Source organism: Spinacia oleracea, chromosome 1 (genome assembly GCF_020520425.1).
Source record: "Spinacia oleracea cultivar Varoflay chromosome 1, BTI_SOV_V1, whole genome shotgun sequence".
Lineage (NCBI taxonomy): Eukaryota > Viridiplantae > Streptophyta > Magnoliopsida > Caryophyllales > Amaranthaceae > Spinacia > Spinacia oleracea.
Window position 1 is genome coordinate 88,365,705 of NC_079487.1, and position 18,398 is coordinate 88,384,102.

Consider the following 18,398-nt stretch of genomic DNA (forward strand, 5'->3'; position numbering starts at 1 on the left):
CCGTCGCACCGTAAAAGGAGGCTATAAAGGCAACGCTCAGGTAATCACCTATCAAACGAAGTCTAATATCAAGATCGCAAGATTGGGATTGTCCTCCCATAAATCGGGATGAGATGCTTAAAAGTTGTACAAGGCCACTCGGAGAGCTAGAAACTGTAAAATGCATGGTCGTGCTCGGATGAATCATAGGCTATGATTATCTGTTTATTTGATCAGTTGAACTCTGAAACCGAGAAACACCTCCAGACATAATAAGGATGACAACTCTTACCTTATGTTCAAGAGCAAGCATCGAGCGACAAAGGAATTAGGTAATGCACACTTGTCTCTAAGGACAAGTGGGAGACTGAAGGAAATAGTGCCCTTGGTCCAAGTATCACTACTAGAAATGAGATTTTTAACGACCAATTTATAACGACATATAAAATCAATTGTCGTTAAAAGAATCAAATTGCCATAAGACTACAAGATAAGTAAAAAAACCAGCGCGAGGGTTTTTAATTAATTTAAAGAAAAAATATGAGCGGCTTTTTCAATATCTGGTTCGTCGTTAATGTTCAGAGAAGAAAAATGATTTTTAAAACTTCACCCTAAATCTCGAAACCCTTCTGTAAATCTCGAAACCCTTTAGTAATTTTCCTCTCTCTTATTTCTACAATTCGAGCTCTAAAGCAAAGCTTTACCAGATCTACGAGGGGGCAACATCAGAAGAAGGATTGAATAAAAAAAAATAGAAGGTAATTTTTTTCCTTCTACTTAATGAGAATTCAATTTCTAGGGGATACCCGACCTTTTGGGGTTCTCCGATTTTATTCTACATCAAATGTGTTTTGTGAGGTTGATTTTTATGAATTTCGAGCAATTTCCTAATTCCAATCGAAACCCATGAATTGGGTAATTTTAAAATTCTACTTCTGGAGTTTGTACTTTTCGTTATTATACTCCCTGCACATAAATGGATTCTATGGTTTTTTATTTTCCTGTCAATTTTGATTGAATTTATCAATAATTTCTGTTTGAATTGATGTTTAATTTTATATTTTCGGTTCTAAGAATAGTATTTTAGTTTTTATCTTCTTTGGATCATATTTACTGTTTCATTTACGAAGAGTATGTGGTTCTAAATTTTACACTTTGTTTGTTACATGGTATTGGATTTTTCATTGTTTTTTCCGGAATATTGTTGTTGAAGCTTAAATTGCTTGATGGAATCAACAGGTGAGGCTGTACAAAGGTGAATTTTGGAGCTATTGTCTGCCCAAAAAAGATGATTGGTTTCATAGAGATGGAGGGGTATTTTTCTTTACACTCCATGCTTTTTTTATTATGTTAATGTATCAGTAACCAGGGAACTAGTAATTTAAATCATGACAATAATGACAATAACGAGTTATTGGAGAATTTAATAACTAGGGAACTAGTAATTTAAATCATGACAATAATCTTCTTGTTATACACCCAAACCTACTACTTTCCGGGACTCAGGTAATCTTTTCTTATTTTTGTCAAATCTATGCATTATTTTGGGTGAGTACCTCAATTGTGTAGAATTTGGATAGTAGGCTTAAGATTTAATTTTATTCAATTTTCTTTGAGAAGGATTTTAAAAAGAAACTGACACCCCTTTAGATCGCGGGTAGTTTCAATTGTCCTAGACGAGCAGTGTTGGATGAGAGGTGGTGAAACCTCTACTGCAGCATTAACTGGCACCTTGCTGCACCAAATCTTTCAGGTCCTGCTCCTTATTTAGTTTCTGTGTTTAGAGTTCAATACTAAGATCAAATTAGGAGTAGGTTTCTAAAGCCTGTGTAGTTGTGATGTTAGAAACTCTATCTTTTAGGCTGGGCTTTTAATGGAGAATCCCACAATAGAGCCGCTTCAGGAATTTGCAAAGAGTGTTATTCAAAAAAGCATTCAAGGCTTGTATGCATGTGAAGGTGATATCTTTAAATCTTGATTTCAGTTTTCTATTCCATTTGAAGGTTGTATTCTTGATTTGTAGTTTAATGTTTTCTCTTATCCTAAGTATCTTCATTTTTCATCATTCTGAACTTGTATGAGAGAAATCTCATAGCTTTTGCTCACAATTAGTAATGCAATTTAATGTGTTCATTTGCAATACAGGAAAAGGATATGCGTGAAACCTTGAATGATACAGTTCCAATGATCTGCAATTGGATAAAAAGTTTCCGGGACCCTCAGGTTAAGCAGTCTTTTTATCTCTAATTATAGATATAAAATCTAGGGGAAGGACTTGATCTATAGTAAGAGAGTAATCTTTTTATATCTAATTATAAGTATAAAATCTAGGGGAAGGACTTGATACATAGTAAGATCTTCCCTTTGCTAATGCTTTCCCAAAATACATAGTTGCTACTTGCGCAAACTATCAGGTTTGTCAGGTGCTTTCAACAGCCTACTCTTGCTGGTCTTGTTCCTTAGTGTTCATCCTGGTTTTCCTGTTGCCTTCTGTGTTGCGTTGTTGTTTGTGTTGTTGCTATAGTCTGGTTGTGCTTTGTTTTGTGTTGTTGTGAGTCTTGATCTTTATATGCTTTAGTTGTTGGTGAGGGTTCTCTGCTAGCTGTAGTGATGTCCTGCTGTCCTTGGTACTCTGGTTCAGGCTGTTGGGCTATCTGGTGCAGGCTGCATTGCTGGTCTGGTTAGGTTGGCAGGTGCTGGTCAGGTGCAGGGGTATGCTGCAGTTCAGGTCTGGTGCCTTTGGTTACTGGTGGTCTGTTCCAGCTCCTCGTTCTGGGTGCAGCGTTCGTGTTATTGTTGCTGTTGGTGTTGGTTTGTTGTTGTTCTTTGTTGTTTTGTTTTTGGGTTGTTGTTTCCAAGGTTGCGGTTTGTGCACCTTCATTGTGGGAGTTGTTTCGTTGTTTGGTTATTACTTGTTTTATTTCATCTTGGTAATAAAATTTCTATTTTACCAAAAAACTATCAGGTTTGTCAAAGTAGAGGTGTTAACGTTATGTGGAATGAGCTTACGCTCCAACAAAATTCTGGAGTTGTTGTCAATCTTATCATCTTGTTGTTCTGCACTGAAGTTGTTTGGTCTATGTTTCTTTGGATTTCTGTTCTTTGGTCAATTGGTGTTCTGATCAAGTTTCTAATTTCTTGCAGATTTCCAATGCACCTACAGTTGATAAGCTTAATGAGCTTATAGCATTTAAAGAAGTGTATCTACAACGATTTTCAAGAGATGGCATTCCAAGAGAGAACATTTCAACTAGTTAAATTTTATTTGTTCTTTTAGATTGAACAAAAATGACATTATCTTTTAGTCTTTTAGAAGTTAAAGACGAGGGTATGTGATCTTTGGTTTCACATAACTTTAAATTGTATTGTCAAACATCGTTTGAGTAATGAAATTTTAATTTGTTTATGATTGATTTATAGTTTTTTAATTACTTCATAGGGAAGATGTAGGTGTTTCGAAGGACGCAAATGATATTATTATGAGTGCAATATTGACGACAGAATAATTGGTCGTTTTTGTCAAATTTCTAAATTTTTTATTGTTAGGGAGGGATATTTTACAAGGGATTTGTTGGTCGTTGTTGCTTAATTGATCACCGGGAATAAGTTTCTAACGACGGATAACTGTTTCGTCGTTAACAGTTAACGATGGATTAACGTTTCGTCGTTAACAATTAACGACGGATTATCGTTTCGTCGTTAATAATTAACGACGAATCATGATTTCGTCGTTAAAAGTTAACGACGAAACGATAATCCGTCGTTAATTCTTAACGACGAAATAATAATTCGTCGTTAGTAAACGTTAATTATTAACGACGAACATCGTCGTTAAAGCCAATAACGACGGAACCTGTTACAACAGACATAATTTCCGTCGTTAAAGGTTTTAACGACGAAAATTGATGCTTTTAACGACGAAATTGTTCGTCGTTAAATGTCCTTTTTCTAGTAGTGTTATATGCATATAATATTAAGTGTAATAAATGCGGTTCAGTATTAATTAACAAGTTAATAATTCAGTGAGATCAAGTGAGCTGAATGTCTAGCTAGAGGCCGCTTCAGTTCAAGTGGAATTAATTATATTAATCCACAACTTACTCTTGACTGAACCCGTAGGGTCACACAAATAGTACGTAAACGGATCAAGTATTTAATGGTATTAAATACTCCATCTATGGATATTCGGAATCGACGGATCTTGGTTCCAGTGGGAGCTGAGATCGTCAAAGGCAAATAATGAATACTCCGGAAACGATGATATTGCTGGAAACGGAAATATGGATCGTATCGGAAATATAAATATTATCCAAGTCGTAGATGTTTCCGGAAATGGAAACATAGTACGTATCGGAAAATATTATCGGGAATGGAAATATTGCCGGAATCTGAAATATTGCCAGAAACGGAAATATTGTCGGAATCGGAAATATTATCGGAATCGGAAAATAATTCCGGAAACGGAAATATTAAATATTTGTTCAAAACGGAAATTTATTTCGGAATCGGAAATATTAAATATTGTTCGTATCGGAAATGAATTCCGGAATCGGAAAATTAATCGGAAGCGCGACGTAGAAATAAAACATCGGACGAGCTTGCTAGACGCAAGGCCTAGCACGAAGCTAGGCCCAACGCCTAGTGAAGCCCGCTCGACCAAGCAAGCAAAGCCCAGCCAAAGCGCGAGCAAGGCCAGCAGGCGCGCCCCTCGTGGGTTGCGAGCAATCGCTGGGCCAGGCCTCAGCGCGCGCATGACTCCCCTCGTGGGGTGCTGTGCGTGTGTGTGAGTTTGTGCTTGTGTACGAAACCTTGATCGATTAGGATTCGTTTAGATTGATTTCCTAAATCTACTAGATAATTAATTAAATTAATTTAAGTTAAATTCAGATTAGTTAATTTGTTTCCTAGTAGGATTCAAATATCCGATACCCATACCCTATAAATAGGTGATCATGGTTCACAATTTATAACGAGTAATTCAAGTATTCATTCATGTTTTAGGCTTAAAACTCATACTTTTATTTGTCATAAAAATCGAAAATTTCATAGTACCTTTGGGGCAATTCTAGTTAATTAAACCTAAGGCGGATCCGAGCGTGCTGTGGACTATCTACGGAGGGACGACGTTTGGAGTCCTAGACTTGTTCTTGTTCGGTTCGGGCGCAGCTAGGGAGGGCACGCTACAAAGAGTATGCATCCTAAATTATGCTAATTGTTATGTTTAATTAATTTGGAATCCTGGCTTTTATGGTTTTTCCGCATGATTTATATTCAGTTATATGTGTCATAACCTAACAGATTTTAATAACCATGGTGTGATAGGATTGGGTCAAGTGGAATCACAAATATTATTTCTTACACATGCCCTAGACATAGCGACGTGTTTAGGGCTCATCACGCGTTATATCCCTGGGTTGATGGGTCGTTGTTGCTGTTGCATGCTGCTTGGCTTGCGTGTGTACGTTGTCGTGCTCGCTAGTGGGCTGGCAGCTGCTGTATATAGTAACGCGTATTCGGACTTGTGGCTAGCATGCCTCGTATAGCCCATGGCTCGGTAACCCATGGTTATGCGACCAAAGCCACGACTCTTGCGCTCTGAGGCCTATCGTTCATCGATCGTTTTACGATCTAAAATTTCCAATTAGCTGTGAAAGGAATTTACGATTCATTTAATCAGGCGATCCGTTTTATGCCATTGGTGTGATCGTGCAGGTTCTCTCAAGAGCAAGTTGTGAGTTTAATAAGGATTAGTTCTCACTGGTCGGAAGCAATCCTTCAGGTAGATGTTCCGATAACTTGATCTTAACGAATTAATTATTACGATAATTAATCTGAAAGTTGATATTAGACTAATTAATGCACCTTGGATGAAGGAAAAATTGCATTCATAATATTAATATATTATGAGTTACTCAGTATCATAATATATTTTCATAGTAAACTCACAAACATCCTATTATTGGATAGAATACTTAAGCAAAGTTAATAATGAAGTTCAAATTATATCATGACAATCCAACAATTCCAGGATGTTCATATTCAACATGTCTTTAGAGAAGCTAATAGAGCTGCCGATTGGGTAGCCAATGTTGGTCACCTTATTATTAATCCTATGTATATTACTCCCAATAGTAGCCCCCAATTAGAATCTATTGTAACCAGTGACTACTTAGGAGTTACCCTCGAGCGGAGGGGCTCCTAAGTTTTTCTTCTTACCTTATTAAAAAAAAAAAAGTTCAAATGACATCTTTTTATAATTTTCTATAAGTGCCGATAATATAAGATAAGATAAAATAATACAAGTGAAATTCAGATAAATCAAACCGTACCTTTGTACTTCCTCGGTTTCGCAAATGCATCATTTTAGCAGAGATATATGGGAGATTATAAGGGAAATCCTCACCCCCAAAGAGCCCTTAGTTGGGTTAAATCTCATAACCTTGAGTTTATGAGACCAAACTTTTATCACTAGGCCAAATCTGACTTGATTATAATTTGATATATTAAGAGTCAAATTTAAACATTATGCATAATCCGTATCTAAGTAACGTAAAATTCCGTATGAAATGAAGGGGTTAGATGATGATAGTGACTAGTTGTACAATAATGATAAGTTTTACGGGTAAAAGAAGTTTAGATAAGGCTTAGCCAATAGTATTCACAAGTGATTAATTAAATTTATAATGAATGTAATTTTATATAATTATCTTATCTCCATCACTATCCAAGACTTGTTGTTACTTGTTGTTGATAGCGTTATTTAATGACCCACTCCATCTCCTGTTGTTTTTTTTCTTCTTTTTTCTTCTCCTTCTCCTTCTCCTTCTCCTCTCGTCCTTTAACCCAACAAACAACAAATTCAATCCAAATCCAAACTTATTCAGATCAATTCACTCAATCATTGATTGCATAAAACATGATGGAAGTATAAATTAGCTGAGTTCATATCTGGATATGAAAATTAATACTATTTGCTGGATTTCTAAGATTAAATTCATCTTTCGCCGACGCCAAGGCGAAGGTTGATTGTTAATTTATAATTATTTCTTCATCTTCCTTTTTTTAAAAATTTATTTTTAGCTTTAGATCTTCATTTAGCAGCTGCAAGTACATATATTTTGTTTGTTTGGAAATTTGAGATCATGTCAGTGGTTGACTTGATACCGGGAAATTCAGTGGGAAGGGGAAAATTAGAAATAGGAAATGGCGAGTTAAGTTCGGAAGAAGATCTGACAACGAGATCAGACGGTTCAACGGAAAGCTCATCCATCGGACAACCTGATGACGATGATGTTACCGATGATGATGATGAAGATGAAGTGCAGAGCACTCTGTCGTCTCTAGCCTCTCTTGAAGACTCTCTCCCCATCAAGTCAGTATTTGTTTCTTTTTATTTATTTAATTAATTGTGATCATGTTAATTAATTGATTAAATTTGGATTTGCAGGAGGGGATTATCAAAATACTATGGAGGAAAATCGAAGTCGTACGGGAACCTGGGTGAAGTGAGTAACGTGAATGAAATAGGGAAATCAGAGAACCCGTTTAACAAGAGGAGAAGGAGTTTAATGGCTTATAATCTCATGTTTAAGAGTGGTAGTAAACAGGAGAAATTGATGATGAATAAGAAGAAGAAATCTGGAGGCTTATTCTATTCTCATTCTAATCACATCTCTATGCCCCTTTTACCCCTTGCCGAACAAGATGACGATGACAATGACGACGATAACGACGGTGTGGTTGATGATTCCTCCGATGCCGATGATTACTATACTACTACTACTGCTAGTAATGTTAGTGTTGCTAATGTTGTTTCCGATGTTAAGGATTGGCATAGATGATAGATGTAATACCAATTTCATATATACCATTCCTCCACTATCATGTTTACTTCTAAAGAGTCCAAGATGCATTTGTTTCCTCATTTTTGCTTCATTCTAACTTATAAGCGACTACCACTTTTCCTTCCATCGCCAAATTCTTGCAAAAAAATACAGTAACAAATAAGTTGATGACCCCTAAAAATCTAAAATATTTGATTGGATCGATTTATCTTTAGGTCTAATAAGTTCAAATAAGTTATAATAAAAGTATATGTTTCAAGGAAGTAATATACATTTAAATTACATCCAATAATCAGTTGTAATAAGTTTAATTCAGATAAATTTAGGTAGTTTAGGTTTTATCCGACAAAGAGAACTTGCTATCACAGATTCTTATTTAAAAGTGGTGTACAATAAATACGGATGTTTCACCAAATGCCCTCGAGGTTTACTTTAATGCACCAAGTACCCCTAAACTTTCCAAAATGCACCAAATACCCCTGACATTTAAAACAATATCATCAAATACCCTTATTGACCATTTTCCGTCTATTCCGTTAACTTTTCCGTTAACATTTCTTTTCCTCATTTTTCTTTATTCTTTCCCCTTCCCATGGAAATCTTTATCCTCTTCCTCAACTTGAATCCAAATCATCAATTATCCACCAATTTCTTCAAATGTTGCAGCCATCCACTACTATTGTTTGTTGCTAGCCAGAAATCTCCACCCACTATCCTCTTTCTTCCGATCTGCATTTTCGGTCTCCTCTCTTCTTTTCTCTTCCACCCATCCTTGTAGTGAAGCCCAAACCCAAAATTCGTCGGGATTTTTTGAGCAAATCCAAAGCAATTTCGCACAAAAAAAACTGAATTGTATATCGAATTATATACTTAATGAGCTTTAATTTTCATCTGGGTATCTCGAATTTTCTCTTGAAATTTCAACAATGGTGATGCAGATTTCTGGGATTCAAAAGGAAAGAAAAGATTAAAACTTGTGATATGATGCAAGTTGTGGTGCTTGGAAAACCCGAGGTAGCCGACTGTGAGCACCCAAAAAAATCACCGAACATTGTAGCTTAAACCTAGCAAAAAATCAATTTGATTCAATTGGGATTTTCGTCAATTTCACTTTTTTTTGTTGATCTGAAAAATTGATAAATTTTGACTTGGATATGAGAAAACTAGGTACGATTGAAGTAATGATCGGTGGTTGAGGGATGGTGTTCAAATGTCGGAAGCGGCGGAGCCGTGGTGGTTGGATTTGGTGGTTTGGGGAAATTGGTTTCAACTAATAGAAATTAGCATTGGTCTAAGGGATGCAGTTGGCCGACGTATGTAGCAAGCAAAAAGGGGGAGGGGTTGGTCTGGATGTGGAGGTTCGAGTTTTGACAATGGTGGATAAGAAGAGGATGATGATGATGGCGTTTAGCAGAGGACAGAAGTGAAGAGGAAGCCCAACAGATGTTTTGGGTTTTTTTTTTTTTTTTAAGATAATAGTTAATTAATTATTTTAGGGGTTTAATTCATTTAATTAAGGTTTAATATTAGGATTAATAGAGAAATGGGTTGAGTAAGGGCAAAAAAGTAAACACACGCTAACGGAGACTTAACGTCTGTCAGCCTCAAGGGTATTTGATGATATTGTTTTAAACGTCAGGGGTATTTGGTGCATTCTGGAAAGTTTAGGGGTACTTGGTGCATTAAAGTAAACCTCGAGGGCATTTGGTGAAAAATCCGCAATAAATATTTTATACCAGAATAAAAGTTGACTCAAAATGATTTAAAATTACATTTATATATGTAAAAGTTGTCAATTTTTTAGTGATAAAATTTTTCATTTGAATAAAAATTATTTCTTCAAAATCACTCATACAATAAATTTACTGTACACCTTATGTGCGCAAGACCTTTTGACTTACCATACTCTTTTCAAAATATGATTTAATTAATTACTTAATTGTTTAGTTAGAAGAGTGAATAGTTTATGAGTACTCCCTCCGTTTCTTTTTGTTGTATCCGTTTCCTTTTTAGTCGTTTCATAATGTTGTATCCACTTAGAATCTTTCCATTTTTGGACATACTTTTTTTCCTAAAATACCCTTATATTTCAATCTAATAACCAAAAAACCTAAAGAATCTACCCATATTCCCACCTAATTTTCCCCACCCATAATATTTTATTCATTTAACCCACCCACCTCCCTTATTAAATTAATAAAACCCTAACGTCACTCTCACCTCTCTCTCCTTATAACCCGTCCCTCTCACCCTCTCTCTCCTCATTCTCTTCGGATCCCTCTCTCCTCCTGTCTCCCTCTCTCTCCTCAAGAAATCTCTCTGTTTCTCTAAAAACCCTAACCTTCTCCGCCCCTGTTCTTCGTTTTTTTTGGTGAGATCTCTCAGATCTTTGGGGTTTTCGCTCAAAATTGTTCTCAAACTTTAACCGGAACGACATTCCGGTGAGATCCCCTCTAGTTTTGTCCCCTTTGTCGTCCCAAATCCCGGTTGGTAATCGATTCTCTGGTGAAACTTTTTTGGGGATAAAATCGGAGTTTTATTAGGGTTTTATTAATTTCTTAATGGGATCCTCTTCCTCCAAATATCTTCCGACTTATTCGGTTGGTACTTCTGGGCAACGAATTCCTGACTCAAACTGTGATTGGGGCTCGAAATGCATTTGTCCCAACAACGAGCACTCGTATTCTGGCGAGTATCTGAATAATTTGAGGTTGGCCCAGAAGGAGAACACGAGTACCCGAAATTATCTCAAAGCTTGGTTTGAGAAAATGGAAGTGGAGCCTGGTGAAGAGGTGGAGTCCAAATACGACGATCGAGTCCCCACACCAGCAGATCTGAGATTCTTTGGAGGAGACGAATCTGATGAGGTATATTTCCTTATTTTTGGGTTTTTTTTCCTGATTTTTCGAGTTAATTAGGGTTTACTCTGTTTTTGGGATTTTTTGTGTTTCTTGGAGAAAATCTGTGATTTTTGGTTGAAACGTAGGTTTTCTAATAAAATTAGGGTTACTCTGCATGTTCTGATTTTTTGAGATTTTTTGTGAATTTTAATGATTTTTTTTCATTTGTTGATGATTTTTGTGAATTGTTTTAGATTTAACATTGGTTCATTTTTTGTGATCATGCATGTCCCATAAATGTTTGATTTTTGTGTTAAATGATGAAGTTTTCGAATTGCATGTCAGAGATTCGTTGATAATTTTTGTTAAATGATGAAGTTTTCTAATTGCATGTAAGAGATCCCTTGATTTATTTTGTTAAATGATAAATTTTCGAATTGCATGTCAGAGATCCCTTGATTTTTTTGGTTAAATGATGAAGTTCATGAATTGCATGTTAGAGATCCCTTGATTTTTCTCGATTTTTATGAGTTTATTTAAATTGCATGTTGAATACCATGAATGTTGGTCTGTTTTGGTTGATTTGGATGTTCAATTCCATGATTACTTTGATGATGTTGTTCTTTGATCTTGTTAAGTTGATGTGAAATATATTAAACATATTTTATGTCCCCTCTTGATTGCAAGGAACCCAATCACTCTGATTCATTCGACCTATACTATGTGGGTGAGTGTGAGAACACAACTGCTGGTCCAGAGGTTTCTGATGGGCAATGTTCGGTTTCGTCCCCAAACGTGAAGGAAGATGAAATAAAAAAAAAGCCACCTAAGGGTGTTGATGATGCTTAGAGATAAGTGTGTCTTCTATAAACCCTCTTTTAATTATATTTGGATTGCTGGTTAGCTGTGGAGACATAAGGTGGAGTAGCCAACAACTGTGATCTGTTGTTGGCAAGGGGTGTTGTTGTTTTGTTGATGATGTGATAGGGTTTGGAGTGTATTCATGTCCTCTATTATTGCCTTGTTGCTTGAAACATGTTGCCTTGTTGATTGATGAATGTTGCCTTGTTGATTGATGAATGTTGCCTTGTTGATTGATGAATGTTGCCTTGTGTGCTTGCTGATTTAATAATGTTGCCTGTTGAAACTGTCATATGTTTGCTGGTTGATTAGTGTTGCCTTGAGAGGGGTGAAAGCATATGGGATGGGTTTATGAATAAAATTTTAACATGTGATTGGAAAAAAACAGTTTCATTAAAGTCCCCTCTTATTGTTTGTCTTTCCTGAATGCTTGGTCTGTGATGTTAGGGTTTGAATGAGGTCTATGATGAGTCTTTCAGTGCTGAGAAACTATCCATGTTTCATAAACCACAGTGCGCCATTAGCATCCAGCCGTAGGCTGTATGAGGCTTTTGTGTGCTAATGGTTTGTGAACATGGTGTGGTTCAATGAAGCTTGGGGACATCTGAGACCAAATTTAACATGATGATGAGTCTTTCATATGCTGAGTCTTTCATATGCTGAGAAACAATTCAAGTTACATCGATGATGAGTCTTTCATATGCTGAGAAACAATTCAAGTTACCTACACTCACTCGTGCTGCCATTAGTATCAGTGATGATGCTTCTCAGGCGCTAAGTGTGTGTAGGTTGAATTTGTTTCAATGATGCTTGGGGACATCTGAGATGAATTTTGATGTCATGCATGTTTTACTTTTGTTAGTTAGGTGGTCCTTCAAAGGGGATTGACTTATTTTTAAATATCCAATGCGATAGTTCACAATTTGTCAATTCCCTTTGGAAGGACCACCATGACACTTAAACAACATGTTTGATTGTGGTGTTAATGATAATCAATGATGTTAAAGGTTGATATCCTGAGATTTATGTTTCAATACTTGTCCTTTAACTCCTTTTGTCGAATGGAGTGATTGTCATTTCACATGATCAGTAGTGAATATCAATCATTCCGTTCGGCAAAAGGATGTTAAAGTTGAGAAAATATTGATACAATAGATCAATGATGCTATTCAACAACTCTGAGATTGGAACCCTAATGTTTGCTAATGTCCCATGTGTGAGTTTGGTCATTGTTAAAATTTGGAAACATACTACATATATGCTGTAAATCAACCTATCTGAGATTGTTGTGCCTTGTCCATTGCTGCCTTGTTATTTGTTTTGAGTCATCTATGATGAGTCTTCATTTGCTGACACTCAAACCCTATATTCCATTAACACTCATGCGCCATTAGCATGAATAATGCTTCTCAGGAGCTAAGTGTTGGTGGATGGGGTTTGTGTGAGGGATGCTTGGGGACATTCTGAGATGGTTGTGTGTACTTGCTTCTATGTACTTGATGCCTTCTTCTTCATGCTTTGTTCAATGATGAATTGGTTTAAGCATATCGAATTTTACTTTTGTTGACGCATCGGTATCTAGGTGGTAAGATTTTCCATCTGAAAATGATGTGATATGCATTCTTTCCACTTAGATGCCGATGTGTTTAGAGAAGTGATTTTGCATATGACTTTCTAAGTATGTTGTAAGTAAATACCTTGCCTTTGCTGCCTTGCTCATGGCCTTGTTTTTTTGAGTTGTTCAATGATGAAATGATTTAGTAACTCGAATATTACATCTTTTGACGCATCGGTTTCAAAATGGGAATAAATTCCATCTGAAAATGATGTGATATTCATTCTTTCCATTTTGAAGCTGATGTGTTTAGAGTTGTGATTTTGCATGTCCTGAGTTTCCTACACTTTTAGTATCCTCTGTCAAATGGAGTGACTTTCCTTTCCCATTTCTGTTTGTGTTAGTCATTCACTCCATTTGGGAGGAGGATATTAAAGTTTAGGATTCAATGATGATGAACACATACAAACTGAGAACAACATGTCCCCATGCTTTGCCTTGGCTTGAAAATGAATTCATGTGTTGCCTTGAAAACATAAAGTTGTCCCCTTAATGGTTTAAGGAATGGCTGACTCATTAAATTGGTGTTTTGTGTTTCAATTACAACTACAAATAAGAAACATGATTGTGAATATGATGAACAAAAACTAAACTATGATTGTGATAACCTAGTTATTGTTGCCTTGTTGATGCTGTCTTGTTCATATTGCCTTGTGCATTGCTGCCTAGTTATTGTTGCCTGGTTGATGCTGTCTTGTTCATATTGCCTTGTGCATTGTTGCCTTATGATTTTGACTTATCCTGAAATCATATGTTAATATGCAATGTACATGTTCCCTTATGATTTTGAATAATCCTGAAATCATATGTTAATATGCAATGTACATGAATAACTACAAATATGTGAGTATGATGAACAAAAACTAAAGATTAACAACAACAAATTGATTCATTCATTCTTCCAGTTGATATGTTGCTTCCAAAATGTTTTAAATACATGTGATGCTTTCATTCAAGCTTACAAAAGTGACATTTTGTTTGCTCTTGTAACTTTTAAAACATGTTCCCAAAACACAAAAAGTAATCTCTCGTTCTTGCTCTATACTTCACTGATTTGCTCTCCATTCATCAACAAGTTGTTTGCATTCATTCACAGCCCACCTTGGGGCCTTAACTTGTTCTGGCAGATTCCCCTCATCTTCTAAAATCTTTTTCTTGTTGTGTGGGAGTTGGTAGTCATTGTCCCCCTTGTGTTTCAAAATTTCATTTCCAACATATTGAAGTGACATCCACACATTAGATAGAGTCTTTGCATGCAGTTCATTATATGCCTCAGTCACAGCACCACTTAAATCTTCAACTGTTTTAGGCATCTTTTTGTGCATTAGTGATTGAATTGACCTAAAGAACCCCAAGTCTAATATGTTACAATCTGGACTGTTTGCTGGCTGCTGAGTCAATATCAATGTGAAGCCATCTTGCTTGTAATGTTGCTGCCATTCTTGATCATTTTGCAAAATGTGTGCCTTTGCATTGTCTTGAATGATGTATATCACCCTTTCCCCCTCATGTGGTGGCCATTTCTCTTTAATTGCTGGGATTAGGTAGTTGATTAGCATGGCCCTAGTTGCAATCTGATTAACTGACTTGATTGGTTTAGTCTCAATTGTCCCCTTGACTCTATTTTTGGATGTTCTCTTTGCTGCCACTGCATCTGTGAATGGAAATATACCAAGTTTCCCATCCCACTCACACTGCCCATCTTGTCCCCATCTTGGCCTTGCTACTGCTGCCATAAACATGAACTTTGGAATCTTAGTTCTTGATTTTCCCTTCCTGTGTGGAAATGGTTCATTGTTTGCTAAATAAACTCTTTGACTTTTTTGTGTAAGATAGAACCATTTCTCATCGATGTGAATGAAATCATACATGCTGTAATATGTGGGATCATTTGGTATTGAGTAGTCCATTAAGAGACCAAGTACCCACTTCATCCTTGCCATCTTGCATTCTTCTGAAATGCCTGGATTCAATGGACTTGAATGTGGTTTTATCTGTTTTCTTTTCACCATTCTCCAAATTGTTGTGGGACTCAAATTGAGCATCCTTGCTAGATCAATAATGGTTGTTCTATCCCCCATGGCTATGGAGGCTATAGACTCATATGTTACTTGAATTCTCTTCCTCCCACAGTTGTGATATTTGCTATCATAGAAATACGAATCCATGGCTGCCTTATGTGCCAATGCTCTCTGCCATATTAGTCTAATTGTCTTCCTTGTGTAACCAAACTTTATAACAGCCTGCCTATTTGTCCCATGAATGAGTTCATCTGAATGCTTTTTTTTTCTTAAGAGAAGGAACAACAAGATTTCCAACCTTAATTCGTTGTTAATCCTTGGGGTTCTAGGCTTATGATGATTTTGCTCTGTTTCTGTTTGATGAATTGGAGATGGTGGGAACTTTTGTTGTGTTGGCATGTTCAAATCAAACAAAAATGGAACTGAGTGGTTATCTGATATACCTGATGTATGCTGTGGTCCCACTTCACATTCTTGTGCATATTCTTGTCCCACTTCATTCAGATCTGGCAATTGTTGATTTTGCTCAAAGTCCCCTATTTGATGAGCATTTACTTCACTTACAGCATTTTGGGTTGCTTCATCATCATCATAATCTGAATCAGAGTTCGTGCCGTCTCCTTCATCATCGGAAAAACCGAGGAACTCGTCCTCCTCTTGATCTGAAGCCATTAATGTCCCCTTGCTGATTAATTGTAGTGCATTTATTGCCTTTGGTTTTTTGTTGTTGTAACTGATATTAAAACAGTTGGAATTTATGAGGGTTTTTGGGTAGAAATTGTCCCCTATTTATAAAGGGTGGTAAATGTATAAAGTTTGGAGGGAAAACTTTTTGGTAAATTTCTGTTTTTGGAGGGAAGTGTAAAAAGGGAAGTGGACTTTCCCAATTTGGGAAGTCTTCCCTCCGTTTTTTTCTGTTGCTGTAATCTCATTGGATGAAATAAATCCACCTCATGTACTTTGGTCCCCACTTCAATCAGATTTTTTCTGATTTTTGATTAATTAAATGAAAATATCCCCTTTCCCATAATTCTTTAATATTTTCTCTCTCCTTACTTTAATCTTTAAAAAAGAATCTCTTACACATTCTTACACACAATCATTTCTCTTACACCCAATCATTACACTTATACCCATACAAACCAAGATTCTATTTTTCTTAAAAACCCCCCAAGATTCCAAATGGATACAACATTTAGAAATGGAGGGAGTAGTAGATATAGATGCTTTGCTATTGCGAGAAAATGGAGCATTAAATATTCCCAACCATTGTTCAAACCAAATCTTATCTTGATACGGAATATCTAATATATTTGCACAGTTTTATTTGACAATGGTACTATTATTAGGGTATTGGTGCTAACCTCCAAACAATCTTTATCTTTAAAATGAAAGATGTCTATGGATTCCTAGTTGCACGCGGCAAACATGCATACTGCATATTTTAATTTTCCTTAGATGACTCATTAAGTGTAAACTTCACACCTTGTATCATGTATGTGACAATCACATTTCCGGCCATGGCTCGAAGCATACCACAAGGGCAGGCTCATACTTGGACGTGACATAACATACAAATTAAGCCTATGAATGAAATGAGTATGTGATCGAGTTGTGTGTCGAGCCGTGGACTTGCTCTCTGAATTTGGCGACATGACAAGGCACTTAGGAATGTTGTTCTCATGTCGGTACCTGGCTAACTCAGCTAGCAGGAGAACATGTTGTAGGAACAATGACTAGTAATGAGCGAATAAACTTATCTCAATCAAGTTGTAGCGTGTATGAACACTGCCCTAAAGTTGAATTTGCCCCGTTATGTACACACGGCCTCTTGATAATCAACCTCCAGGGTTACACGACATATATCTCATTGGTGTAGTACAAAAAGATAGAGTGAAAACGAAATTGAACATTGCCCAAAACAAACCAGAGAAATTGTGTATTTTTTTAATGTAGAAAATGGAGATCGGTTTTCTGTGCGTTTAGTGAAGAAGAAAGGCTCTGAATATATAACGTAAAGGCTGAGCCATTTATTTCAGAGGGAAATAAATTTGGCAATCAATTAAAATCAAACAATGACTTAATTGACGGAATAAAATATGTAACCGTTATAGAAATTATCCGGTTACCATATATGACAAACTAGTCGTTACACAAGACTGAGCGGCAGCAAAAAGAGCTTCACTCGCGAACGCGCCGCGCCACTCGCCCAACCTACGCGCACCTGTGCGGTGGCCTAGAGCCTCCTCTCGAGTTTTCTAACAAGCATAGTAATAGTAGGTGGATATATAAAGTGGGTAAGACTCTTGTTCTTTTTGTCAATGTGGGACAAACACTCTTTTTATTCTTTTGAAGCAAAACCAACTCATGGAGAGAAACTCCGACACATGTATCACACTACATCTTTATCTTGCTTTGGTTGCCCATAAAGATACCAAATAAGACATTGCAATTTCTTATATTTACTCGGGTGTAATAACTTAATTCCTATAATGTATATTATAATTTCTTATATTTACTCGAGTGAGGGAGCTAAGATTTGAACTTTGTACCCTAAACCCTAAATCAAAAATTAAATATAGGGGGACAAAACTTAAGTTATAATTTTTATAACAATGAAGAATAAAAAATAAAAAATAAAACAAGTATAAAAGTGAGGGAGCTAAGATTTGAACCTTGTACCTCCAACCTCTAACTTTTAAGGTAAAATAATCAATGTAGCTATAGACATGTGCTTTTACATTATATATTTAATTTGAAACATATTATGGGGGGCCATGACCCCCGCCAGCCCCCTAATTTCGCGAGGAAGTCTTGGCTCAAGTGGCTTGTGTCCATATGGACACAAGTGGCTTGTAATTGGTACCCGCAAACACTACAAGAAAAACACTACAAGAAAAACACGCCAAAAATATCTTTAGCAACAATTTTGCATTTAAGGCAACGATTTCAGGTTGTCATGGGAGATGCCGTTATTAATAGTTTCTGCAACGACTTCTTTTCGTTGCCAAAAATGTGTATATGGCAACAATATCTTTGTTGCTAAACATATGCCTGAAGGAAATAATGCCCTTGGTCCAATTATGCATTCTATGTTAAGTCTAATAAATGCGGTTCAGTATTAATTAACAAGTTAATAATTCAGTGAGATCAAGTGAGCTGAATGCCTAGCTAGAGGCCGCTTCAGTTCAAGTGGAATTAATGATATTAATCCACAGCTTACTCTTGACTGAACCCG

At 36.4% G+C, this 18,398-nt stretch overlaps 2 protein-coding genes and 1 long non-coding RNA gene across 5 annotated transcripts; 2 read left to right on the plus strand and 1 right to left on the minus strand.

The window, feature by feature from the left end:
- The first annotated feature begins 481 nt into the window (after nucleotides 1–481).
- LOC130466007 (uncharacterized) lies at nucleotides 482–3,392 on the plus strand. Of its 3 annotated transcripts, none has more exons than XR_008926018.1 (6): nucleotides 482–737; nucleotides 1,219–1,293; nucleotides 1,600–1,732; nucleotides 1,841–1,937; nucleotides 2,125–2,202; nucleotides 3,124–3,392. It is a non-coding gene; the product is annotated as an uncharacterized lncRNA (long non-coding RNA). The 3 variants fall into 3 exon arrangements; XR_008926017.1 differs by having other exon boundaries at nucleotides 1,630–1,732; nucleotides 1,825–1,937; XR_008926016.1 differs by having other exon boundaries at nucleotides 1,630–1,732.
- A 3,347-nt stretch (nucleotides 3,393–6,739) lies between these two features.
- Nucleotides 6,740–7,867, plus strand: LOC110779212 (protein OXIDATIVE STRESS 3 LIKE 4). Its single transcript, XM_021983749.2, has 2 exons — nucleotides 6,740–7,351; nucleotides 7,427–7,867. The coding sequence occupies exons 1-2, from the start codon at nucleotides 7,122–7,124 to the stop codon at nucleotides 7,818–7,820; spliced, it is 624 nt and encodes a 207-aa protein (XP_021839441.1). The 5' UTR covers nucleotides 6,740–7,121; the 3' UTR covers nucleotides 7,821–7,867.
- Nucleotides 7,868–14,185: 6,318 nt separating this feature from the next.
- Nucleotides 14,186–15,832, minus strand: LOC110785372 (uncharacterized). Its single transcript, XM_021989805.2, has one exon. It carries the CDS (start codon nucleotides 15,830–15,832, stop codon nucleotides 14,186–14,188), a length of 1,647 nt encoding a protein of 548 aa, XP_021845497.2.
- Nucleotides 15,833–18,398: the final 2,566 nt, after the last annotated feature.